This window comes from Cyprinus carpio, chromosome B9 (genome assembly GCF_018340385.1).
Source record: "Cyprinus carpio isolate SPL01 chromosome B9, ASM1834038v1, whole genome shotgun sequence".
Lineage (NCBI taxonomy): Eukaryota > Metazoa > Chordata > Actinopteri > Cypriniformes > Cyprinidae > Cyprinus > Cyprinus carpio.
Window position 1 is genome coordinate 13,866,444 of NC_056605.1, and position 27,889 is coordinate 13,894,332.

Sequence of the window (27,889 nt, forward strand, 5' to 3'; positions counted from 1 at the left end):
AAAGATTTCACTGGACATCACAGTGCTTATTTCTTACACAATGCTAAAACAAATACTAACCCCTTACAATAACCTACCTGCACCCTAATCTTAACCTCGGTATAGCATTGGCACATCCTGCAGTTTAATTGCATTGAAACATGATATGAACTATGTTTACACTTAAAAGTGTATTGCTTTGTTAGCTTAGCAATGTGTGCTAGTGTAAAATTCATTTGTGATCATTAATCAGGTCTCCCTTTTCATTTGTGGAAAGTAGTTTAGCTTATATTTTGGAATATACCCGTTGCTATCTGTATTTGCCAGAGCTATTGAATTTAGCCACATATTACTTCTGACCTTAGCTTGTCTTTCAAGCATAAGCTTGCCTGATAGAGACATAAAGGGTTGAAGGAGGTTTCAGAGTAGATCCTGGTGCACTGTGGGAATTTCAGGCTGTGAGAAAAAATCTGATGCAAAGGTCACAGCACCCTGACACACACACACACACACACACACACACACAAACACTGTTTGTGTCTCTAAAACATGCTAACAGCTCTGTTTCACCCGGTTCTAAGAGAAGGGATTAAATTTAGATCAACACTGCATTTCATTAGGAATATGAAATCCTGCAGCATTAGGGAGAGTAACTCACATGGAACAGTATAAATGTATTTTATTACTAGCTTTAGCATCTCAAAGACAGTAACCAAACTCAATTCAGCGTACAGGGTACTTTTTTAAACCAGTCATCTGTGGCCAGATTCATGAAATATTCTTAAAACTGAAAGTCTGTTAGCATGTAGAGACAGCAGGAAGAATGATGGTGCAGTATGTTTAAAGAGGGACAGGGATCTCAGAATGGGGCGTTGAGGAACATGCCTGTCCTTAAACAGGTGGCTCTCAGTGTGATGCTCCCCAGCCCACACCAAACTCATCTCATGACTCACTGTTCCCATATTAAAACTGTTCCTGCTGGTCCACATGTCCATTTGTGCAGCCTCTCAAGACATGCGGTGTATGTGAGCCTATGCAGCAACGCCTGGCATTGACAACTCAGCCCACACGGTTAGTCACAATCAACAGCCGAACTGTTAACAATGAGCTTTTTGTAATAAGTTACGGTCACTGATAACCCCATGTGACTGTTCTATCAAATAGATGAGACATCAGTGGTATGTGTGTGTGAGCAGTGCTGGAAGGATAAAGTTTAATTATAATTGCAATTAAGAGGACTATTGATACTGATATCATGGTGGCAGGTGGCAATGCAGCATTACAAGCCTGTGCCCTACTTAATAATAGGGTGGGATGGCACACAGATGGACTGGCATTCTGTCAGGTAGATTCTCTATTACTCCACCAGAACAGTGACTGATTTGTGCAGCATAAATCCACTCAGGCATTAAAAGTCCACCAATTAGCGTAGATCCATTAACATGAGCAATGACGAGTTGGAGAGGATTCAAGATGACGGCTCCAAAAAAAGCAGCATTTCAAAATGTCATTTAAAAAAAAGATCTCAGAAATGACTATCCAAGCAAATCCAAAACTGCATTGCTAGAATTACTTGGGAAAACTCTAAAATCAGTTTCAAAGACTACAATAAATCAGTAGTACTATTCAGAGTAAATATGTTTTTAGTCACAGTTATCAATTGTGTTGCACAAATATTACAATTCTGGCTGACACAGATAAGCTGATAATCATTTTTATTTCCAAATGAACAATTTACACAATTTTGCCTAAATGAATTAGAAATAAAACAAAAATTAGTTACTTTAAAATGCTAGAAGTGAATTAAAATAACAATGTACACTATAATAAAATGTATATTCACATTTAGTTTTTCTAAAGATCTAACAGTTTTCAAACATTAAAAAGTTAAATGATGGTAAATGTAAAAATAGGGAAAATGGTTATGAAAAATTCAACCAATATTATATATTATAGATAGATAGATAGATAGATAGATAGATAGATAGATAGATAGATAGATAGATAGATAGATAGATAGAGAGAGAGAGAAAGAGAGAGAATAAATTTTAACATATTGTGCATCCCTATTATTAACATAAGATGCCTGATGTTTCGTGTACAGATTCAGAAAGGACTTGGTTGTCTGATTGATTTAATTCTCTTTTTAATTTTTTTTTGTAATCTTTTATTGATTTAATTCTCTGTTTAAACTGGATGGGCTGTCACTAGTGCTTGAACCACCAACCATTTTACACAGAAAGTTGGTGAAAAAGGTCTAAATACAAGGACAATCCTGTAACTATAACTTTCTACTTGTGCTGACTGACAGCTTTAGTTATGGCTTTTAATGAAAGGTCAGAAAAATGAGAAGTTGTGAGGAGGAAAAAATAATAATAATATCCCACAAATCACAGACAGTGCTATCCGGATGGAATTTGATTTCTCAGAGGACCCCCGAGTTACTAACAGTAGGTAATTTTCTCTGTAATTTGCACCGAGGTTGTGAAAGAAAAATCACAGATGTGTTTGATTCAGACAAGAATAACATCACAAAGTACGCCTGTGAAACAGGCATTTACCCAGCCTCCTGCGGGAAAATCTGTCCAGTTTGAATAAGGCTCATGAATGCAAAACACTGCTGTAGGAAGCATACTATATTATAAATCAGGGTTAAGTGAGAGTTGAGAGGGGGCTCACCGGTGAGGTTGGTACGGGCGCTGTAGGAGCCCAGGTAGCGGCTGTCAGTGTTGGGAGTGTAGCACTCGTACATGCCCTGGTCGGTGGCCTGCAGCTTGGTGATGTGCAGTAGGACAGAGTCTCCGCTCAGCCTCTCGATGTAGATCTCCTTGCTGTTGACGCGCTGAGCGTACAAGGCATAAGCGTAGTTGTGCTGAGACGTGCTCACGATACGGATCTCTCGATCAGGAGTGGTGTAAAGGTACATGGACCATTCAAAGTCTTGCTCGACCCCTTCCTTGTAGCCAGTCACGTTACACCAGATGGTGATGTGAGAGCCTTCCGTTCGAATCAAGGGCCCCGGCTGAACTGAGACCTGCCGCTGGGCTGAGCATGAGACCACTGTAAGAAAGGCAGAATGGGTCAAAAATGTGAGTATATTCAATATAAACATCTCAATATTTGAAATGGTGTTTTTTTTTTTTTTAAATCAGGTAAAGCATCATAACCAATCAAAAGGTATTTCTCAATAATCTAGTTATAATCTTGAAAAAAGTCTACTCCTGTCTGATAAGAAAACCTTCAAGCTTTTGAGTGCTTGCAATTTGTGTGTTTGTGTGCATATGGAGTTTGCAACCTGTGAAGAACCATCGGCTCTTCAAGAAATCAAGTGGCCTTTAGCCAAGAGGCCCATTATACAGTAAACACAGCCACTCAAAATAATCACCTTTCAAGAAACACACAGCGCGTCTGCTGCGATCAAAAACTTACACTGTAAAAACTACAATTAAGACACAAATAAAGGTCAAAGTGCCAGCAAACACACTCAGCTCAGGTCTTACATATAAAAATAAGCCCACTTAGCAAGAGATGTGCCTAAACAAACCTAAGACCTAAAATAAGTGTATGTTTGGATTGGGAAATGATGTGGAAAATAATGTTGTCATATTGGACAGGTTTTGAAATGGAAAATCTTCTCTCCATGCGAGCAGATGAAGAAATTATTCGACTGATTATTTAAACTAAAGATGGTCTCATTTATGGAAAAAAAGAAAAGAAAAAAAAACTAGCCTCCTTAGGAAACAAGCAATACACAGGACCGAAGACAAATCACATTATAAAATTTTAACAGTATTTCGGTGCAGATGAGTGAATGGCAGCAAAATGTGAATAAATAGCAGATGTGGAACATTCACTAGAAAAGGTAATCTGGCAATTTAAGTGCAATTTAATGGGTTTCATGTGTGAAAGTGACAATTATCATCTGTGTGTGTGTATGAAGTTGTTATTTTCCTGTAAAATTATAGTATACTTCGTTCATATTCTTGAATATTTGGAGAATATATCTGGAAAATGGACTTTTGCTGAATGACTCTGTTAAAAGGTATTATCTACCTATAAATACATATACGTGCATATATATTCATGTAGAAATATTTTAATATAAGAACAATTATAATTGTAATCATTATATAATACATTAATATTATTATTATTATTATTAACCATATTAATTATTATTAATTAACAGACACATAAACACCTACTGTACATACAGTAGGCAACAAATAAACAGCCTTTGACAGTTTAAACAATTACTTTTTTTTTATAGATACATTTTTACATTATTATAGAGAAATGTATTTGATGATACATTTATTACACTGATAAATTGAATGTATTTTGTAAAAAATAACCTACAATGTAAAAATTTAAATGTGAATTTTAAGGTGAACCATGAATTTAACAGGATTTTTATTACAGTGTAAAAGTATCTATTTAATATTTCATTCTCTCAAGCCGCCAAGGACACAGAAGTGGCATTATTTTTTACTTTCAGAAGTTTTACAGCATCTGCATCTCTGAGACAGCCACAACACTTCCTCTGTGAGAATAATGAGAGTTCTGTTCAGAATGAAAGATGTTAACTGATACATTAACGTCACCCTAGCCTGTCCGAGTTTGACAAAAACGTAGGATAAAGGAAGACAAGTGTGAACATTTGGAGTTGAGAGAACAGGGAGAAAGTCATTGTCCAATCTGTAACAGAAAAACGACGCAGCCCATCTGCTAGCGCGTCCCGTCTGGTGTGGATCTGTGACAATGAGTGAGTGTGTGTGGGTGAATGCTCCCCACGCCTCAGAAGAGATGTCAATGATTTAATTACTTCTAAATATGCACACGCATCTGCATCTCTGGGCCATCCCGTAGTGAACTGAAAGTGGCTTTTATCACTTACTTTATGTTTCCTCCCCTCTCGTAACCCCTGTACACCCTCACACGCCTGTGCTTTCCTCATGCCAGCTGCCCACACACACAGACACTCCAAAAATCACCACTGAAACAGCATCCTAGTGCTATGTCAGTAAACAGCTCAATAGAATGGCAGCAGACAGCTGGGTTATCTTGACTGTGCTGCACTATGGCACAACCGTGCACATGGGAATTTACACTTCCCAAGGTGATCTGATGTTTGTCATGCACTGCGTTTCTCTCTCCCCCGTGACATCCGGCTTTGTAGGAGACCCATGTTTACGCTCTGCCAACCTGGCTCCCTATAAACACTTTCATGTGCCGTAAATTGTCCCCATAAATGTTCTTCAAAATATCTTTCTTACAATAAATAACTGTCTCAAATAATACCTTTGTCCAAAGGCTTCTTCACCAAAAATAAATAAATCGTTATAAAAGATTTCTACTTAACCATTTAATTTCCAAAAGTGACAGTAAAGACATTTATAATGTTAGAAATTATTTCTATTTCAAATTCAAAATCTAAGCGATTTTTAGATTAAATCACCATATAGCGTGATTTATTGTAATGCTTTTTTCCTCAGTTGGTCAGAACAAATGTGGCAGACTTGTTTCTTACTTTTTCAGATGACAATATACATTACGGTGATAATTCTTAGGTGGGTCATATATTCCAAGACATAGATTAGAATCTGTGATTGCGAAGTACAGTAAATATCCACACCGGTGCGCTGACTGACTGCCACACACACATACTCCTCAAAACATTAGATTCATCCGCGCTGGAGTTGAGCCGGCGCACAACCCACGCAAGGAAGTTAATTCCGCAAACAGCTGCAATTGCAGGTTTTCAAACAGAGATGGCGACAAAGAGGCAAAACAAACGGACTGCAACTTTAATCAAATATTCAGCCTTGGTCAGAATAAGAGACATCTTTCAAAAATATTTTTTTAAATTTTACAGAAGTGTATATCTTTTGAATAGAAGTGTATATTATCCTGGAATTATATGGTGGAATTACAGTACCTTCATAAGCTGCATAGCAGCCAACCAATCACTGACCAGATTGATATTTCTATTTATTTTTTGCTTGTAGTAACCAACATCAGACAGTCATTTAACTGTCTGTATGCATTCTGCACCTGTAAGTCTAATGCTACCACCAAACCAACTCTCTCCAAGTCTCTATCTTGTTTACATTCCCACAGACCCTTAAAAATTCACCCTTCTTTGCACTTCATATCTGTGTCACCCTCACTTTTGGTATTCTCATTTCAACCATCTTCCTTATTGAAGATGTGACCCCTGGTCTGTCTGCTGAAGTTTCGCTTCACTGTGCCAAAGTCCTCAGAGCCACTGTTCAGGAGTCTGAGACTCAAAGACTGGCTGGGAGACATTTCCCCTGAAAACCTGACTTTACCTGTCAGCACAGACCACTGCAAGAGTACTGACTGTTTCATAGGCTAGCTCACCATGCACTCCAAGTTTGAGTTCATACATCAGTTAGATTGATTTGCAGGACTCACATTCTAAACTTCAGAGTCATTATGTCCACTAGTAAACAATGCCGTCTCATCATTTCAAAGAAAAAAGTCTTTACAGTACAGAAAGTGGTTATGAAATGTGATCAAACCAGGTTTCGGTTCTTAATTGCGCCAGGGTCCATTTTGCAATTTCGGCATGCCTGGAGTGACAGGCCAGCATTTAAACCCTGTCATTCAACAGATGAAAGCGACACCCTGCTAGACCATGAACTATCAGTCTGATTTCAGCAGGATGAAGACATATGACACATTAAATCCAGAGACATTTCGGAGATATTTAACTGGAACATTCATGTCAGGCTCATTCCTCTTTTTGAGCTCGGCTGATGAAAGTAGCATTTCCATGTGGGTCACAGAAGACTTCCCCAGAATAACCAGCTCTGGCCTGCCATCAGCTCTGCAGCATTAAATATGGATCACATACTGTATAAAACACCATGCGTTTCTAACAACACATGCTCTCTCTCTCTCTCTCTCTCTCTCTCTCTCTCTCTCTCTCTCTCTCTCTCTCTCTCTCGTGGAGGATGGCAGCATAAGAGTTTTGTCTGTTTCAAATACATTTAAATAAATACCAGTTTACAGTACTTCATTAAAGTACACCACAGGAGTTTTTTTGTGAAAGTTTTATTTCACCTAGCTTCTCAATCATGGTCCTGAGCAACCTTATACTTTCATCCAGCATTACTAATATTAATTTATGCTAATTAGCAGTGTAAACTAATCATATGGAGTCAATAATTATTGTATTATTTTTAGTGAAGTCCATACTATGGAAACTACAGGTAACTGTTTGGTTATCAACAAACTTCAAGGTTCTTTCTTTTGTGTTCAGTGTAAGAAAGAAAGTCATACAGGTTTGAACAACTTCAGAGTGAGCAAATGATTACTTATTTTTCATTTTTGGGTAAACTATCCATTTAAACTAACATAACTAACATCTCTGTAAATATTCTATATGTCAATGTTATAACAACAATATAATTACCTGCATTTCAACTTTACATCTCTTCAACGATTCAGTCAGTCAATTATTAAACTCAAAACTGTCAATTCTCATGCTCTTGTTGTGGGAAACCTTCATGACTTCTTTATTTTCTTTATTTATTTTTCCTTTGAACCGAAGGCATTTTGATTCCCATGCAATTAATGGGGGCTGGAGATATTAAGACCAAAAAATTAAAAATAATAAAATACAAAAACCGTAATCCCAAAATAGTCCACACTGAGAACTGGACCAACCAATTCACTAAAAATGTTTTACACAAAACCTCTCTCACAAACTCTCCAAAAAGAGCTAAGTTGCATGTCGAGACATTCAATAAATAAACATTTCCCACTGTTTACAAGTGCTCCCTTGAAGAGTTGGCAGAAAAGATTACACATTTATTTATATTAACAAAAATGAATGTCATGAAAATCATTTGTATACTGTATTTTTTGACAAATGAAAGCACTGAATAGGAATTATTTCTCAGTTCCCAGCCATAATTATTACTACACAAATCGCTGTAAAGAGAGTCCCACGGGAACAAATGAACAGAACAATACCACTTTAAAACTATGGCAACAATTAAAAACAGAAGACAATGTGAGTAGATAATAGACAAAGAATAAGAGAGCAAACTAGATCTAATGCGGTCAAAGCTGCAAAGATCAAAAGAAAACCTGTCTAAAAGGTAGAATACAAGAACGGACAAGAAAGACAATGTAGGAGGAGACTACAGTCTAGACTCTGGTCAGCACAAAAGTCTCTGATAAATACTGGTACATGAGAGACAACCACTTTCCCAAGCCTGCTGTTTGTCTTGCTTTAATTGCCTCTCTCTCACACATCGAGTCCAAAAGCACTTTAATGGAGCCGCTGTGTATACAGACACAAGCCATGATGCCGTGTCTCACGGCCCAAGAGAGTAACGCAATACCCCTCAAAAGACATACTCATATACACACACAGCTCTGGTGTTTAACAGGACACACACACAAGGAGCAAATTGGCCTAGACCATTACCACCATCACCACACCTCACAAACTCTAAACCCAGCGGAGCAATTACCAAAATATCTTCTGCTCATTTGATGCAGGCCAGAGCATAAGCACTTCCTCACAAGGAGAGCAAAAAGGGGCTTGGCAGGAAACCACAGCCAATTAGAGGAGGATGTAGCAAGGCAAATGACCAGAAGAGGGGATCATATTGAGAAGGAATACAAGTTCACAGCATTTGGCAACCCAAAATCCAGTTTCTTTTGTCTATGTGTGACACAGATCTCATTTTTCAGAGCAGTGTGAACACAAAAAATCCAATCTTTTCAATCCGATTTGGGCAGCTTTGATATGTGGTCCTCGATCCGATTATGTGTCCAATTCATGGCCATGTGACCGGAGCGTGAACCATCAGATTGGAACTGAATGGTTTCTTTAACGCCAATCGTTTTGTTATGTACACATAAGCAGTGCACGTGACTTACTGATTTTGTAAATGTGCAAATGGGGTTGCTTTCATGCTGGCTGGCTGTTTGAGCCTGCAGTAAATGTAAAGAGAACAATATCAAACCAATAAAAACAGATTTGAGCAAAAAAAAAAAAAAAAAAAAAATAGGATTGAAGTTGAGCTTTAAAAGGAGCAAAATAAATGAAAACTGTCAATATCTACTCAGTCTCATGTCATTTTAGACCTGTATTTTTGACATTATTCCATTTCCTGTTGTTTTGTGATTGTTGTCATTTCACTTCTACATGGAGTAATACTTTAAGGTGCTGGCTTTCTGTCTGTTATCTAAGAGCTGAGCTGAACCAGAAAGTGACGAGCAGCTTTTTGATATGTTTAAGGTTTAACAGAGCACTGCTGAGTAAAAAGCCAGATTTCAGAAGCCTGTCCCGACTGGAGATAAGAAGGAACTTGGGACTCATGAGGTTACACAGGAGAGGTGGAAGATTAGAGTCATGTAAAACAAGGAAAGTCAGAGCCCATGCATCTAGTTACTGTGCCAAAATAAATAAACTGAGAGAAATGCAAGCCTGCAGACCTATTGGCTACTGAGTGCATTTTTGAGATTGTAATTAGACCAACATTAAAGCAATAAAATAGGCTACACTATCCAGATGTCATGCCTTTTTTGACACAGCTGAGGCCTCCTTATGTTCAACTTCAAATCATTAGACAACAAACAAAACATATCATTATATGAATTTGAGGATGTTAACCAAAGCATGGAAGTAAGTTAGGAAGACAAAAAAAATTAACTATAGACAGAAAGAACATAAAATTGCAAGACCAAACAAACAAATGAATAAATGACAAACAATGAATAAACAAAAGAGAATGAACAAACAAAATTTTAATGACCAAAAAGGAAGGAATTGTTAAAAGGTGTAAAATAAATGGAGAAAATCTTCTGTTTGTCATAGGGAATGCCCCCAATTAGCTAAGTAAAAGTGTGTGTGAGAGAGTGTGAAAGAGAAAAGCATATGCGCTGCCTCTTCCAGGCCAGGACAGGGACTCCAGTCAGCACCTCAGCTGTGCCGCGTAAAAAAACAACACCGGTCTTTTAGTACAGGCAGACGGGGGGTGGCACACTGCTTCCTGTGTGTGTGCGGATGAGCAGCTGGAGGCACAGCTGTACTGGTGTGTGTGGCAATGAATGAATTTTTAAAAAGTATTAACTATATTTAAGAATGAAAGTTATTTAACTGTTCAATGGCAGGAAGAAAGGGGGAAAAGGGGTCTGTGGGCTACAGCCCCAATGGAAGGACAGGAAATGAATAGTAAGACAGCATGCTCTGGGTTTGATTGGATCAATACAAAACCTTTCAGCGAGCAAGACATGACCACAGCAGTCCTGATGTCTGCTCTGTGGGGATTAAGGTTGGGCCGATAGACAATGGCTGATAGACACATGTTAAGGTGGCATTGTGATCCCCTCCCCATTCCCCCCGCAATCCGCCGCATACCAATACCATATTCAGAAAGAAAATTGTGTGTACTACGGAACCCCTAAATAGAATAAATACGAGATTGGAGGAAAATATATATTTCAATACTTTCTCTTGCAGTTTTACTTTCACTTTCGAGATTCGCGATCACACGTGCTCTGTGTTTACTAGAGCAGCAGTTCTTGCACATTTTACAAGATTAGATGCTTGTCAGTGGTGCTCAGGATCTGCAAATCATTCGCCATCATCCTCTGTCAGCTCTCCTTACTCTGTTTATGTAGTAAGTGAAATTTAATGTACTGTAATATAACAGGCAACTGTTACCAGCTAACCATGTCCCTTTAGCAGCTCGTGTTATTTGTTAAAACGCATTTTCTTTGACTTTCTGAATACAGATTAATGCCCCACCAACCCCACCCCCAAAAAAAAGTACCGTACCCCACCGTACTAAAGGCCCGTTCACACAAAGAAAATAACAATAACTATATAAGCATCTACACCAAGCACTGTTTATTATAAGCATGCGCAGCATATGATATCTTTCCTCTGTGCTTTTACCATTATAGTTGTGGTGTGGACTCTGCTATTTTTTAATTTAGAAAGACTTTCAAAACTATATCTTTATCATTATACTTATCAGCCATAAGGCTCTGTTCCAATATCATTTTAAAGCATCATAGGTGTGATCCCAAGGTGAAAGCTATGCAGTGTAAATACGAGGTGCCTTCTAAGATGCCTTCTTTCGGAAAGCAGCATTGCATCTGCTGCAGATAAGAACAATCTCTGCTGCATGGTTAGGCTCAAAATAGGAGACAAAGCTATATTCAGAGAGGTAATCTAGGGACAGCATGGTGTGTGAGAGGGTCATATGCAGATGTAGAGTCTGAGGAAAAAGATGTACATAACATGTAATATCCTGAGGGGGAGACTGGCTGCATGGTTTCTAGGGTAGAGAACAGAACAGGCCAGCAGGAAATACAGGACGGTACACAGAGCTTCATAATGAACCAAAGAAGGTAAAATCAGAAGACTGTAGGACCAAAGAGCAGTTGGAGAACACGTTGCCTGTAGACCATAAATGTAATTTGTGCAGCCGCTGGTTGCGGGCACTGGGTCGGGGCAAAAATGCATCCTAGCAGAAAAATAAAGTGCAAGTGAGACATTGGGACAAATGGTGTGTCTTTAGGCACAATTCACTTCATCAATAAATGACCATAGTAAATTTTTTTAAGTTAAAGCATGCTGGCCTCTTTCTGACAGTCTCCCATTCACTTCCACCACACTGGCAGTCAATGGACTTGCGCCTCCGAGCAGTAGCGTACATGCCCAGAAAGGCTATTTAAATGAAAAATGAACGGCCTCATACACCGAGCTGCACCCAGCCAGTTGAAAAAACGATATGAAATAGAAGACATTCATTTCTGGGTGTGCGGAGCCATATTTACAATATATGCAAAGCTACTCCATCTTTATTCCCCACTCCTCCAGCACTTTCATTGTGCTGTTTTGTCAGGCCCTCAGTCTCGGGATACTTTTTTTTTTCCTTGAGCTCATAAATCCATTTGATATCTTGAATTTCTTTCATTTTTTTTGTCTGTTTTTTGCAAAAGCGCTGTTTAATGGGATTTGCATTCTGAGTGTGACATCATTTCAGAAATATCACTGCTCAAGGCTCTTAAGATGAGACAAAATCTCCCCATAAACTCCAACAGCCCTGTTGATATTATTTAAATGAATTAAATGCAATAAGCACGACTCTGAAAAGGAGGCCCTAAGGAATGCAAGCGGTTTTAGACCCCATTCTAATCGCGTACTGGTGCATTGTGGGATGGTTTTCACAATTTGATACATTTCTGGAGTGCTGTCTGCCAGGCAAGTAAGAAAGTCTTTCTTTAGATGGGCAAACAAGAACCACTGTACGACAGAAAACACGGCGCCTTTCTGTCTGACCAGTTCTTAAAGGAAAAACCACAGAAACAAAGCATTGTGGGCATAGTGGATGGTTGGTGGATGGCTCTACATCCCAAATTCATCATGGACAAGAGAAAACTTATGACAAAGTGAGACTGTGAAATGCATGATGTCATTAGTGGTCGACCGATATTGTTTTTTTGACAGCCGATGCCGATATCTTAGAGAGTAGGGTGGCCGATGGCCGATTTAAAGTATATTTTTTATTTTAATTATAATTTTTTTTTATTTTAATTAATGTTTGAGAAACTTGAAATAATTTAAAAAAAGAATTATATTAAAATTAAATGTGTAAAATAAACATACTTATACTTTAGACAACTTCCTGATTCTATAATTCTATTAAAGTATTTTTCACAAATAAAGAAATATTTTAAAATATAAACAAAAAGAAAGTAAACACTGTCACCAACAGAGTACTCAGTATTCTGGGAAGTTTGTGTGCATTGGGAATCATATTTTTTCAACTAAAGCCAAGGTAACACTCATTTTACATGCAGCACGCAGTAAAAATGACATGAATATGACAGGGCGCAAATGCATAAATCAGCATAGTTTAAAATCACAAGTTTAAAGTTGATCGCGCGTCTCCAGTGAAGCTGACCTCTCCTTCTGTCAGGATTCAATTCACACAGATCGACTGTCACGCAGAGCACACGCGATCAGGCAAAATACAAATGCACACTTCACAAGATCTCAAAGCTGGATTCGACTAAGTCTGCAAGGTTTGTGAAATTACATTTTCATTAGTCATTTAAAAGTTTGTTTAAATGATATGCATATTTGCTGAATGCTGACAGCAAATGAGAAAGTATTATGTTTGCCTTTCTGTTACTACTACTAATAATAATAATAATAATCGTTATAATACTTTTTGTATACCTTTTAATTAATTTGTTCAACAGTTCTATCTGATTATTAGACAGCCTTCTATTTGTATTAGGCAGAACTGACATTGAACAAGAGGGAGAATGTGAGCACTGTGTGCTCTGGCGCTGCCGTTCTCAGCGCCTTCAAAATAAAAATCCACCTTGAACACAATGGCCAAGCACACAAAAACTAAACGGCCGATGCCGATATTTAAAAAATGCCAAATATTGGCCGATATATCGGTCTACCACTAGATGTCATTACGTATTCCTCTTGCATTATCAAAATACTATTTTCCTGTTTAAAACTGTAAAGCTGCTTTTACACAATCTGTATTATAAAAAGCGTTAGGCCTGTATAAATAAAAGTGACTTGACGTATTCCAGGACAATGAGAGCAATACACACATTTAAAAGGATAGTTCACTCAAACAGTACAGTGAAATTGTAATTTACTCATCCTAAAGTCATTCCAACCTTACTGTCTTCCATGAAACACTAAAGAAATTTAGCATAATGTACAAGCTGTTATATTCCATATATTGAAAGTAGATAGGGACTAGATGTGTCTTGTAATTTATCCAAATACAATAGCTTAGTGTGAGGAACAAATAGAAATTTCGCACATTATTTACAAAAAATCCTATTTTTCATTCCTTTTTATTGTACACCTCCATGAAGAATCTTGGGTCTTTTTTTTTTTTAAAGAAAATAATACTTTTATTTGGCTTAGATGCATTAAATTAATCAAAAATGACAGTAGACACTTATAATACAACAAAAGGTTTCTTTTTAAATAAATGCTGTTGTTTTGAATTTTCTATTCATCAAAAAAGCACAAAAAACAGCTTTGGCATCACAGAAGTAAAGTACATTTGAAAATATTCTAAAATAGCTAAACAGCTTTTAGTCTGATTCGTTATTGTTCCTCAGAAAAAATACTATTATAACAAAATGCTTCATTGCTTATTTAAATTTGAACAATTTTGCACAAGAAGAAAATCAACAAATTCCAAATAGCCTACAAAATTATTGAGAAGAGACCTGCAGATTCTCATGACTATGTACGCCAACGTCAATAAGTTTCTTAAAATCCAAAAAGTATTTTTTCCATAATTTGCCAGAACTTGTCAGATTTTTAATCATGGACACTCTTTAAGTCATTGACCCATAAATAACTACTTTATTGTTCAAATAAAAGAAAAAGAAACTACGGATTTCAAAAGACAAGAGGTTGAGTACAGACTTTTCATTTTGAGATGAATTATCCTTCAAAGTACATAACACCCATATACTCTTTCAAAGAGCTGCTCTGTTTGTGCTTGAAGGGCCGGTAAGCAGACCGACTTCAGTCAGTAAGAAGATTGCGGCAAATTGAGGTCCGCACACGACTGCTCATAAAAATGTCATCACTTGAAGTGCTAAACATATGTTCAGGGGAGCTGATGCAACCTAAAACGAAGTCAAACACCATATTTTATCCTTTCAGACAGAGCAACATCACTCTCTCGGTTTCTATTTCCCTTGTTTTTTTTCTCCTCACAAGCCCTCTTTTTTCTTCCCTCTTCGTTCGTTCGTTCGGCCCATGACCACATGTGAGAATCCCCACTGCTTGTGTCTGTCTCAGAGATCTTTGAACCCTTTCAGAGAGGTTTAACAGGCTCAGAGAGACTTCAAAGTGAAACGACGGCTCACGTAGGCTGAAAATGAGGTCCTAAATCCCTCATCAGAGGCGTTCTACCTACGTCCTGACCACAGCTGCCCGTCCTAACACAGCATTAACCCACATCTAATATCTAGTTTCAACTCCTCCGCTTCTGCTTCCAATATAATCTATCCAACCCACTGTGCCGTCAAACTGTTCCCTTCTATCTAGCTTGTGATTGCTGGACTCGGAGCTCCAGTGTCCCATAGAGAGTGGGAACCAGGACAAACGTTCACACAGGATGGCTGTGTGCAGATTATGCACACGACAAAGATAAGGGGAATAAAGAACTAATCCGTGTGAAGCATGCCACGTTTCCTCCACAGAGGCACAATCTCACTGCTTCATTATAATGTGACACCATGTTCTTAAACCAGCTATGGATAATCCCACTTCTTGTGCACCTCGGCGTGTCTGGGACTCACCATAACTCATGCAAGTTAACAAGAAAGCCCTGTTTCTGTGTCAAACATTCCCTTTTAGGTGCACAAAGACGTCACTTCAAACGCTCTTATGATACAAGCTCCAAAACTTGGAGATCTGCAGAGTTAACCTTGTTTGCCATGTTCCAACAGTGTTTTATCTATGCACGAGAGAAAAGAGCAAATGCACAAACATGCTCGCACAAAGTGGTGCGTTTTGCTTGAATAAACACCTGTGACGCCAGACATGGCTGGCCGAGAAGGATAACAAGCACGGGGCAGAAAATCCACTGGACGTGCTCCACTTAAATCAAACAGAGGCGAGGACAGACACACACAGACACCCTCCAGGAAAGGACAGGGAAGTGCAATTACCATAAAAATCACTCTCGCTCTACAATATAGTCATAATAATACCTGAGAGCTTTATCTTTCAACCCAGCAGGCACAGATACTGTAAATGTCATACGAGGTGATAAACGAAGTCAGACAGCAGAGGCCCCTTCATACGACTCTTGTTGAGGCCTGAACGCACCTTTCAACAAAAGTGGCTTTGACCTCTACATGACAAGCATTTCAAATAGCATCATGGAAGAGATATTTTACAAGGTTGCTAGTAAAAATGGGTCAGGATGTTTCACTGGTGAGGTTGACTAATTCATAGAGATTTTTTTTCCTTTGCTGTGCTACAAAGGGGTTGAATTTAGAGACGCAAGTTTGCCGTTATAACATCTGTAACCAGTGTTTTATCATGCTGAAGTCGTCTCGAGTAGTGGCGTCTCTAAATTTAAGTCCTTTAAATCAATGAAGTTAAAGCTACCAAAGTGCTTCAGAATTCACAGTCTGCAGACAATAAATGTCTTGAAATATGTAGACTTTCTATCTTCTGCTGTGAGCAATGCTCCTGCTGTCATTGTCTCTCTTATTTTGATAACTATAGTTGTTCTTTCTGCAATAAAATGTATATTTAATACATATAATATATTTTTTTTTCTTATATACACTACCGTTCAAATGGCAAGTTCAAACTGATTAAGAATTTTTTTTTTTGAAGGAAAAAGTTTAAGCATGCATCAAATTGATCAAAAGTGACAGTAAAGACACTTATGTTACAAACGATTTCTATAAAAAAAACTGTTATTTTGAACTTTCTATTCATAAAAGAAAAACAAAATCCCAGTTTTCATTAATAAATTACTGCACAACTTCTCATGTCACCTGTCAACACATTCAAATAGAAAAATTATTTTAAACTGTAATAATAATAATAATAATAACCACAAAATTACTGTTTTACTGTATTTATCAAAAATGCAACCTTGATGAACATATGAGACTTTTGAACAATAGTGTATTTGAGTTTCCGCCTTTTAAAGTTTAAAAATTAATAGTCGACCCTAAAATTGTTATTATTTACTCACCTTCATGTCGTTCCAAACCTTGATGACTTACTTTCTTCCACACAACACAAAATAAGATATTCTGAAGAATTTTTTTTCTCTATACAAAATGCACCGGACCTCACTGACTTTCATTGTATTGACAAAAACATGGAACACTTTCAAAATATCTCCTTTAGTGTTTTGCAGAAAAAATAAGTCATATTTATTTGGAACAACATGAGGGTGTATGATATACATACCACATTACACGCAGCGACAGCGCTCATTTAATGATACGTCATGGAGATTGTCTGGTAATCATTGGTTGCACATCAAAAGGCCAGCAGCAAACAGGGTAAATGCTTGTAAATTGTTTGACTACTGCATTCAGATTGATGTGTATGTGACACTGAACACAGCTCTCAAATGAAACACGTCATGAGTGAGTGCGCTGTTTATGTGAATGAAGGGGAATAAACCAGCCGTGGGAGTGCTGGTAATGGAACAGGTCAGTGAAGTGTTGAGCGAATGAGGCGAAAGGGGTCTCCGGTCAGCACTGCAGTGCTAGGCATACTGACCTCCTGTTAAATAGAGGCTCACGCACTACCAAATGAATTTGTTTGCTTCCACTCAATTTCCTAAAAGACCATTTCCTCCAGGGCTCAGCTGCCAGGAACCCAGATGGATAGAAAAACCAAGAGGCCGGAAATTTTCAGGTGTTTTCTGGATTCATCATCAACAAGAACATGGACTAAGAATTTTGCTAAGGATTGCATTTAACAGTGTTATTAAATGTTCAGTGTTTTAAATAGATTACTTTTATCATCATATTATAGTTAATCTAAATGCTAAAAAAAATTAGGGTGAAAATGAACATGCAAAAATCAATGATCAAATATAGAATGATTCCATTTAGATTCCAGCAACAATCAGTTGCAACAAACATTAATCTGACTGGTTTGGACAAAACCAGTCAGCTTTGTCTGCTTTTTAAATTGCACGTCGTGTCTTGTGTTGGGTTAAATATACTAGTTGATTTCGTCAACCCAACGACTAGTCTATTCAGAAAATATGTTGTTTAGCTCACCCCTAATATGTAAGTGCATGGCACTTGTGAAGAAAGCATCCTGTATTAGGCACTGAACACTACATTAGCGTGTGCTTTTTAAAATGCTGATGCATTAGCCAATGTGAGGCAAAAAAGCACTTATAAGGCCAACACAGGCAAGCCAGTCATTAGGACTGAGCATTCTGCCCCTTCCTCCTTAATGGATGTATCACACAAACAGAAGAGTAAAGGCTATTCTGTGGCCCGTCCCTGTAATTGGCAACAATTTAGCCCTCCAAAGCCACTCCATCTCTGGTTTCAAAAGAAAGCCTGCTGCTGCACACAATAGGTGAGAGAGCTGGCCTCTGTTTAAAACGGATTCATTTCTTTCAAGAGATGTGCACGCTGTGAACCTATAGTTACCCATTCAGAGTATTTTCAGCGCTGAAGGAAAACCATCGACCCTGAAGATAAGACAGTTCATGGATTTTGCAGTTAGCTGTTTATTGTAGCTCCACGAAGCTCTTTTCCCTTTGTTGGGCCGCGGCGGTTCTCCTCTGGACTATGGGTCAGGGTCTTAGATGAATCGGAGAGCTTGTGCTAGGCTGCCTTTATGGACACACAAACAATATGAACTGAAAAATATCCTTGGGACACGGAAACAGGTGGTGTTGGATACTACGGTCCACTACACACTGCATGTGTACAAGGATAGGACATCTGACGCTCAACATGACTCAAAATTACAAGGGTCCTAAATATAACTAAAAGGTCTGGGCCTGATTCAAAACATGTGTGTGACTGCACATGCGTTTCCTTTCACGCAGATGTAAACTGTTACATTTGATGGATACTTAAAACATAAGATCCTGGAGTCAGGGGCAAAGGTCCAGCACATAGGCAATCCCATATATCAGTCGAATCCTGATTTATGGTACACGGTCCTGAGTGAGCCAGTGTTTACTAGGGTTGCATGATTAATCGAAATAAAACCAAAATCTTTAGTTTGCTCTATAACGTGCATTTGGCAGCACTTAACAAAAAAGTGAAGCCTTAAGGACTACATCTCTTGTGTGTCAAAATAAAAGTTTGATGATTTTGATGTAATGTTTACAGTTGATATTCTTATGATATTCTTTTTATTAATTGTTTTATTGTATTGTATTATTTAGTATTGTATTTTTTTTTATTATATTTTATAATAGCTTCACTAGCACTAGCTTCACTATAAAGCACAACATATATGCAAACACAACCAATCAGTGCTCTCTCTTTCCTCTCCGGCAGGAGCATACAGGCCACACAACCATCTGCTGCTCTGCTCAGCACTGTTCTCTCCATCAATAATCTATGAACCCATCTAACACTTTGCTCTTTACTGTGCAACACAAAGGTGAGACTGAGAGGCTCACGTCTACACATCTCATACACACATTTTAAATATTCATTGTGCCAATTTATGTTACAAAGCCTTTAAAGTATGGCACATGCAGATGTATGTGGAATATAAACACAATGATTACACACATCAACATGCCAGATCCACATCTTTAGCAGTGATTTTACTTACTAGAACACTGGACAACCAGTAACAGACATATAAATTCTAGCTGCTTGGCTTTCCTCTTAATTTATTACTATATTTAAAATAATTTTTAAATATAATAATGGATTATTATAAACATAAGTAATTATATTATGTAATATAATAATTTATATTGTTATTAAATAATTTTTTTCTTCTATTGACAGTAGACATGTGCCGGTACTCGGTAATGCATATATCACGGTAATGAATATGCACAATATTGTTATCTTGGGCACTTCTAAATACCGTGAATAATTATATATTACAAATTATTCAGAATTTGGAATGCATAATAAGAATACTATTCCCATCAACCGGTTAAAATACACAACACTGCTGTATGCTGCTTGAAAGAGGGGTGTGCTGCTCTGATGTAAACAAGCACGCATGAGAAGCACATGGGGGAACACCTGAAAGCACACTCAATGTCTGACAGCAGATGGCGCTAAACTGCAGAAAATGCAGCCCTTACACTGGAAACCCCATAAATAAAGCAGCTGCTACTTTCTAAAACATATTTAAATAATTTTGAATAGCCATTCAGATTTGTGGATTCACTATGGTGTTCATCACAGCACCAAATACTTTTTCAAACTTTTTTTTACATTTTAATCTGGACTACAACTTTCCCAAGATATTGTTTGAAAGTGTTTTGATTCTTTATTGTTCGTTCACACTTTACATTAGGGCTTCATTAGTTAACATTAGTTAACATAAATTGCCAATGAAAAAATCTTAGGTATTCCAATATTTCAGCTGATATGCTTTGAGGACAAATAAAGATGTATAAAATGTTCCACTAATAATTTTATATAAAAATGTTTTTAAATCATATGCTTACAATAGATAAGGCAATTAAATAAAATAAACAATTAAATAAAAGTGTAATTGACAGTAGTGTACTAGGGCTCCAGACTGACTAAATGGATATTTTGCAACCTTTTTTTTCTGCCTGTGACACTAAATTTTGTTAGAGGTCGCACTGGTGCCACTACCAACCTGCCTAACTGATAATCGTTAGCATTCTGTTGTGCATGATAAATACGTACTGAATGCCAAATGCACCAAAAGCAAAACGAAATAGCGCTTCTCGTTTGAAATCGCACCTTTTATCAGCTCAGCTCAAAAGAAAAGAGAATGTAAAGTGAATGTATTTACTACACTGACCAGTCGTGAGACCACTTAACAGCGCTGTGAGATCTAGTGATCGTGCTCAAGTTCAGCGCAGAGTTCTCCAGTACAAATCACATAGGTATGCGATTTAAACTAGTTTAAAGCCAGATAAATCAGAGCTGGATCATTCTCAACAACTGATGCAAAAACACCTGTCCAACAACGGTCCAATTAGAAGGCATTTCAATTTAAAGCTTTTTTAAATTTAACATGGTTTTTCTGTTTTTAAGTTGACAGTAAACATGGTATTGTAGCAGAAAAGAAGAATATTCATATTGAATTTTATTATATTAATAATGTACTAAATATATTAAAGGAGTAATGGAATATAATCACAGTATTTTTGTTATTGTCATATCGTTTTTTTGTTGTGAATTTGTATTTACACTGAATGTCTTCAGGTTACTTTTTTCATAGCAAATATTATAGAAACCATATAGTTGGGCTACTTTTTACCATGGTAGTGAGGTGCTGTACCTGTGGTTATCATGATCTACAAATGTATGAAAGATGAGGCTGTTATAATTTTCACAGATACAGGAACTGTTTTTGTTAATGAAAATAAATGTACATCTGTACATCTCAAAATGTACATTTTTAGTGTCAGTGGGAACATAGTTTTATGCCACAGAGCTTCTCTTAAACCAGACATGGAAGACAATGAGTTGCATATACATGTGTTCATTTAATAAAAAGCAGTAAGTGATCACTTGGTCTAGTTTTTTTATTATTTAAATGCAAATGCAAAAATATTGAGATATATATCGAATATCGTAAAAATGTTGACAATATCGAGATATAAATTTTTTAATATATCGCCCAGCCCTAGCAGACACAGCATGCAGGTACACACAACTGTCATCTTTCTTTGTCTCTCTCTCTCTCAAATGATCGATCGATAATTAATTGAAATACATGCTATAATTCATTCAAATAAATGTGGTCTTACAGAACTATTTTATCTCTGTGTATGATTTGAAGCAGGCAGAATGCTATCGCTAACGTGGCGTAACTTACGAAAATAAAAGTCATTTTTACCCCTTCGGTCAAATATTGTGCTGCAATGAGCAATACTAGTTTTAACTTGTCTATAACTTGGCAAAAAACCATGGAATACATCCAATAAGTGGGACGTGCATTTAAAATCCTTTAATGCATGGTTAGGCGTTGCTTATCCCTTACATGTGTATATGTAGGAAAAATGGTTGGGAACCACTGCTCTATGCTATGGAGGCCATTCTAATTACCAAAACAAGAAACAAAACACATCTTTCCAAAAACTTCTTGCTTCATAGTATAAGAAAGTGCAGAAGATAAATGGGGGAGGCTATTGCACCAGAGCCATATTTCGCAATACAACAGGGATACTTCCCTCAGCTTTCACTTAATCCTGAGGCAGAGGAAGCAGTGAATGTCATTAGAACCACAGGCAGAGAAAGTGGCCAACAGATTCAAATTGTCAGCAGTGATTCATGCTGCATACTTTGAATGTAGCTATAGCGATTATTGATCTGGCTAGTTCATTAACTAGTTAATTTCAGTCTAGATCAATTTTAATCTTAGTTTCCACTTGCTAATTTTACTGTATCATCAGAAAGGGAGAAGAGACAACAAAACAACTCCTCAATTTCTCTTCATCTTAAAGTAAGTCAAAGTAACATTGCTTGCATTGCAAACAGGACTGTGTTAGGCCCCATTTCCACCTGGCATAGCAATGCGTTTAAGAAGATCGAATCACAAGTGATTAGTGCTAAATACAGGTGGAAACAGGGTCTAAAGTGTTTTGTGATTGAATCACTGAAACCACGTGTGTATGCAGTCAAAAACGCAAGCGATCACATCGCATTTGTAGTGGAAATACTACAGTCCTGAATGCTTCACTGCCTGAAGTGAAGCTCTGCCTACTCGCTGCCCACACATGATCATTCTTGGACATGTTGAGAGAAGAAGCATTGAAATATTGCAGAATTTTACCAGAAAAAAACACAGACTGCAGTTAAATTTGCTGTTGCCCTCCTTATCCTTTTCACTTACTTTCTTTTCCACGCAACATGGCTTCATATATTCAATAGAATTCACATTACATACTCCTGTGAAAGTAATGTAGAGTAACAAAACAAGAGGGGAGTATCTTGACAAAATCCAAACAAGTGGTCACAGAAGATGCATTTTGAAATACTAAAAAAGGGATAGTTCACCCAATAATTAAAATTCTGTCATTAATTACGAAGTCTGACACAGACGAAAATAAATTGTTGAATAAAGTCATTATTTTTGCTTTATTTGCGTACAAAAAGCATTCTTGTGGCTTCATGAAATTAAGGTTGAACCACTGATGTCACATGGACTATTTTAATGAAGTTCTAACTTCTTACTACATTTTTGGGTCTTGAACAAGTCAGTTGCCTTGCTGTCAGAAAGCTCTCAGATTTCACCAAAAAATATCTTCATTCGTGTTCCAAAGATGAACCAAAAGTACGTCTTAAGGGTTTGGAATGACATGAGGTCTTAAGGGTTTGGAATGACAAGAGGTCTTAAGGGTTTGGAATGACATGAGAGTGAGTAATTAATGACAGAATTTTCATTTTTGGGTGAATTATCTTTTTTAATAGCAGGCGTAAAGCAGTAAACAGTAAAGCATCTCAACTGACCACTTGTGATCGGATCACTAAAAACACATCTTAATACCAGGAGTGAAGAATGCCCTAAAGTAAACTCAATTTAGGATATATTTATCAAAGTAGAACATGTTTTGGATCCTTGGGCATGGTGATTAAACAATTACAGCCCAAAATCTATATATAAATGTTTCAACCCCTTAAAATCTTTGGGAAATTATGGTTTAGAATGCTGTGCAGTATAGTTAAAGCAAGTAGCCCCATCAGGAAAGCTGCCCAGGACAAAAAAAAAAAAAAAATGTCCATGAATGTCCTACTTACGGTCAATCGCTCAAAACAATACAATCTTTGTGTCTTCTCTGGACCCCATCTTATCACTCTATCTATTCAATCAACCCCCACCCATAGACTGACCTGCCTTCCCACTGTCCCTTGAGTGCCCTTGTAAATTATTCATGAGCGGGTTGTAGACAGCCCACTCCACCGTTCCATCCATCAGTTCCGTGGACATGCTAAAAAATTTAGTGTTTGTGACCAGTTGACTCGATTGCGCTCCAACATCCCACCGGGATAACCACTCATGCCTGTTAAGTGTCTAGTCTAGCCACCCACAGACCCCCAGACTGTCTCGCTTCTCTGGAGTACTTCTCCCTCCCTACCCCTTTGCTCCCTTTGTTTGTATGGACACACTTTAAAGCACTAAATCATTATAAGTCAACTAATGACTGTTATTTGTCAAAGGCAACCCAATGGAACCTCAAGCTAAACTAAACTTGAGTGTCTTGAGTGAATGACAGCTTTTAGTTTTTAACTCAAAATCTCCATCTCCATGTTTATGCACACAGCACAACATTAGAAAGAAAGCTAATTAGCAATTAATTAGTCTCGTCTGACTGGCTTCCGTAGCAATTGTCAGACACATTCTGTCTTTGGATGTCAGTGTGTCCTAAAATAAAACTAGAAGCCTTTATCCTCTAATCACTCATTGCTACTCCACCATTTTTGCCCATCCATTCGCTCCTTTGTTCTAAAGAAAGACAATCAGACTGCAGGCATCTGACCAGAGTTAATGTAGCCCTGCCAACACACTGCTCCTGATTGACTGCTTTATTCTGTTGTTTTAAGTGCGATCACTCAGATTCCTTGGGTTTGCTAAAGCAGTAATGGCAGTGTCTCTCAATAGAGTCAGGCTTTCGTCTACTTCCAAAAGCAGTTTTCAGGCATGACAGATGCTAATTATTAGGGTTGGCTCGATCACTGGTGTTCGGGACCTTCCCCAGAGGAACATCAGGACTATTAGGTAGTGCCTGGTATTAGGGACATACAGGAACTCAAGATAAGTTAACATGATAAAGTCAACAAACTTGGGCTAGGATTCTTTCAAAATCCCTAACTCAAAAATTTGCACTGTAACACCTTTCGACCTACATTCCCCAAACTTGCCACAGTCATACCATCTGTTCTGACTCAAAACTCAAAATCCTTTCTAACCTACTGTACATCCGTTTTCCAATTGTGGAGTCTCAAACAGTACAGGAGCAAAACACTTCCCATTGGTTTCCACTGAAAACTTCTGAATGTAATTCCAACTAGCCTAGAGCTCCCAATCTATATCCACCAAACTCAACCTGTTCTGGTTCAGATTGCTATATCTTTTCTGAGTACTTGGACTCACCAGAGACTCTCTAACCAGAGCAAAATCCTATAGGTGTCCATTGAAAAGTTCTGACTGAAAGCTCCAAGTGGAATTACAAGCTCTGACTAGCTCTCAAACAGAAGCAAATGCCTGTAAGTTTCCACTGAAAACTACTGATTTTAAATCCTTCTAGAAATTTCAAGCTATGTCCACTAAACTCTGCACAGTCCTTTAGCCTGTTCTGTCTCAGATCTCTATGCCTCTTCTATAAGTGATATAAATACTTATATCACATATATAGCTACAATGACAGATTAGAATGTGTATATTAATGATAATGAACTCAACCTACTACTGTCAAAAATCTAAAACGGGGTTTTGACTGTCAAAATTCAAGATTTTAAAAACTTTTTTTAAATGTTCACACTAGGGATGCACCTATGTATCAGCCACCGATATTTATCGGCCGATTTTTTATTATTTTAAAGCCATCTGCATATCGGAAATAGCATGAAAAGGGCAAATGCCAATGGTTTATTAATTACAATGAGTTGCATATCTGTTGCATAATCCAACTTTTTTCTCTGGGCAAAATAATTAAATAGTTGCCAAAACAAAATAAAAACTGTACAAAATATAGTTTGTTAGACAGTAGGGCTGCACAATAAATCGCACGTGATATTTATTGCACATCTTCTCAGTAAAGCCAGTTCTGTAATCAGCAGTAAATCTCCATCACCTGTGCACTTTCACATGGAGCAGCATTTACTACACAGATCTGTTGTTCACTTACAAGCTGCGCAAAACAGCATAGTACAGCCTATGCAAATGTGACGCTGATGCATCTAACAAGTGAAACGCCCACACTCAGCTGTAAATTCATCATAGGTAAGTTGCAATGGCAATGCCCCGGAGTTAGTTTACCAGAGGATATGTCAGGAACCGCCAATTAAGCATTAGGCCTACATTTAAGTGAAAATGAATGGCAGGTAATATGCAGCTTTTTGTGTGTTTGAAACCAGCAAAAATGTCAGGATCATGTAGAACACGGATTCACACAAGTTCACATCACGCACCTGCAGCTTTTCTGTGAACAGAGAAAATGGAATAAAACTATATAGGCTACATAAAAAGGGATACATAGGCCTATAAACTAAATATATTTCACTTAAATCATTAACAGATTAACAAAACTAAAGAAAAAAGGAGCATGTTAGGATCATTGTTGCATGCTCCGAAGTTCACAGAAAGGAAAGCTTTTGGCTTACAACTTCAGAGGATTTGTTGTGGATAGAAGGGAACTAAAATAGCCTAATTGTGTTTGTAATGTTTGTAAATATTTTGCTTTATTTACTGGTGTTTTAGCCTACATTATTTCTTAATGATAATAATAAAATATTAATAAAATATTAATAATAAAATGTGATGTACAGCCTACTAATTTAGAGGTTTTTTTATCCATGCAACATTTTTAAATATCTTGAAAAAAAAAGGCCTACTTTAATGTCTTTAAAGCGTTGACAGTATTTTATTTTGCTTAATTGGTTTGGTAGATGGAAGTGTTTCTGCAGGGGTGTGGGTGTTTGCTGTGTATGGGGGTCATGCAATTGTGTGTGTGCTCAGCTGTTAGGGGGAGGAGAAGATCTCTTGAAGAGAAATTCAAAGAAGTGACTGCAACACTTAAAGCTACTTGAATGAGGTCCAACATGCAGGAAAAAGCCTCAGTTTCTTGGTCAGATCTTGAGAGGGGGTCTGTTTTCCTGTAAGTGTGGAAGAGCCAGAGGCAGGTACCAGGCACAGATCAGAGCCAACTACGGAGATCTTGTATAATAGCCAAGGGGGCAGAAATGAGCTTACTAACCCCAACCCCCTGCTGCATGTTTCCATTTTGTTTAGATCTAATCTGAGCCACTTCAGGCAAGCACACACCTACCTGCACAAACAAACACACAGAGTAGGAACCAAAAATAAACTACAAAGAACCAGAGAGGACACACACAAACACTGGTGATTCAACTGCAACACAATTTAAGATGATAAAGTCTCACAGCAGTAGACCTGATAAAGAAGAACAACTGGAAAGTGACACACACACACACTAAATGCCTTCTTGACCTTTTACTCATGATAGTACAACCAGCTTCCAGCATACCAAGGGATAAAAAGTATACTATAAAGCTGTGGCTTATTTTTGGACAGTATTTGACGACATAAAGCATGCAGAAATTTCATTCAATTCTCATACATTTTTAATCCAGAGCTTTGAGTTGAACATTAAAATGTTGATATGGTGAGTTCATCTAGGACATGTTGTCTTTTAAAACAACATTTTAGGAGAATTTGAAGAGAATCAAGATAACATCAAAATAAATACTTGCTTTTAAGTTTAAATATATGCACATATATTTGAACACTTCAAATTCTAAATTCTATCCAGAATGCAGGGGTTAGCTGAGGTAATATTGACTAGGATACGTCAAAGACATTTTCCCTCCATATTTTCATAGAAAACTACATCAATAAACACTTTTTTCTGTAGAATGGAAGTATAAAAACAGAGACCACTTCAAACACCAAAAAGCCCAAACTGAAGACCAATTTTTTTTTTTTTTTTTTTTTTTTTGGTCAAAAATTGTTTACATGCAATCTCACCTAAATAGAAGAAAATAGCAGGTTCAAATTAAATTTAACATCTGGAAGAGTAGAGTAGGCTAATTCAAATTCCTTATCTGTAACTCAAAAACTATACTTTCTGAAAAGTAATTGCATTTTTAAGTTTACATACAGATCTTCACCACGGTAATAATCCCCTAAAGCATGGAAAATTAACAGTATGCCATGAATGTATAAACACGTGTAGTGCTGACCTCATTTCAAGGCAGTCCTGAACATACACAGGATGTATCAGACAGATGACAAATAGGGCCCTGGGACCCCAGCTAGACGCTCATAGCTAAACATTCACGGATCAGCATTCTGGAGCAACGGGTCACTCGGAAGTCAGGCAACTGAGAGCCCCCTAACTACAGCAACATTCTCAGGGTTTTGAAGGACAACCATGTTCTACAACAGAGTGAAACGACTGAATGAAAAGCCACGGCGAGATACCAA

The 27,889-nt window shown here is 37.5% G+C and overlaps 1 protein-coding gene across 2 annotated transcripts in view; it reads right to left on the reverse strand.

Annotated features, from left to right (window-relative positions):
* Nucleotides 1–27,889, reverse strand: part of LOC109096696 (immunoglobulin superfamily member 3-like) — a 134,900-nt gene that overhangs the window by 100,652 nt on the left and 6,359 nt on the right. Inside the window, exon 2 of one of the 2 annotated variants that reach the window (XM_042731051.1) lies at nt 2,659–3,039. In XM_042731051.1, coding sequence (XP_042586985.1) covers nt 2,659–3,039 — 381 coding nt within the window. Of the gene's footprint in view, nt 1–2,658; nt 3,040–27,889 lie in introns of those variants that run through there. The other variant, XM_042731052.1, reaches the window with a different exon arrangement.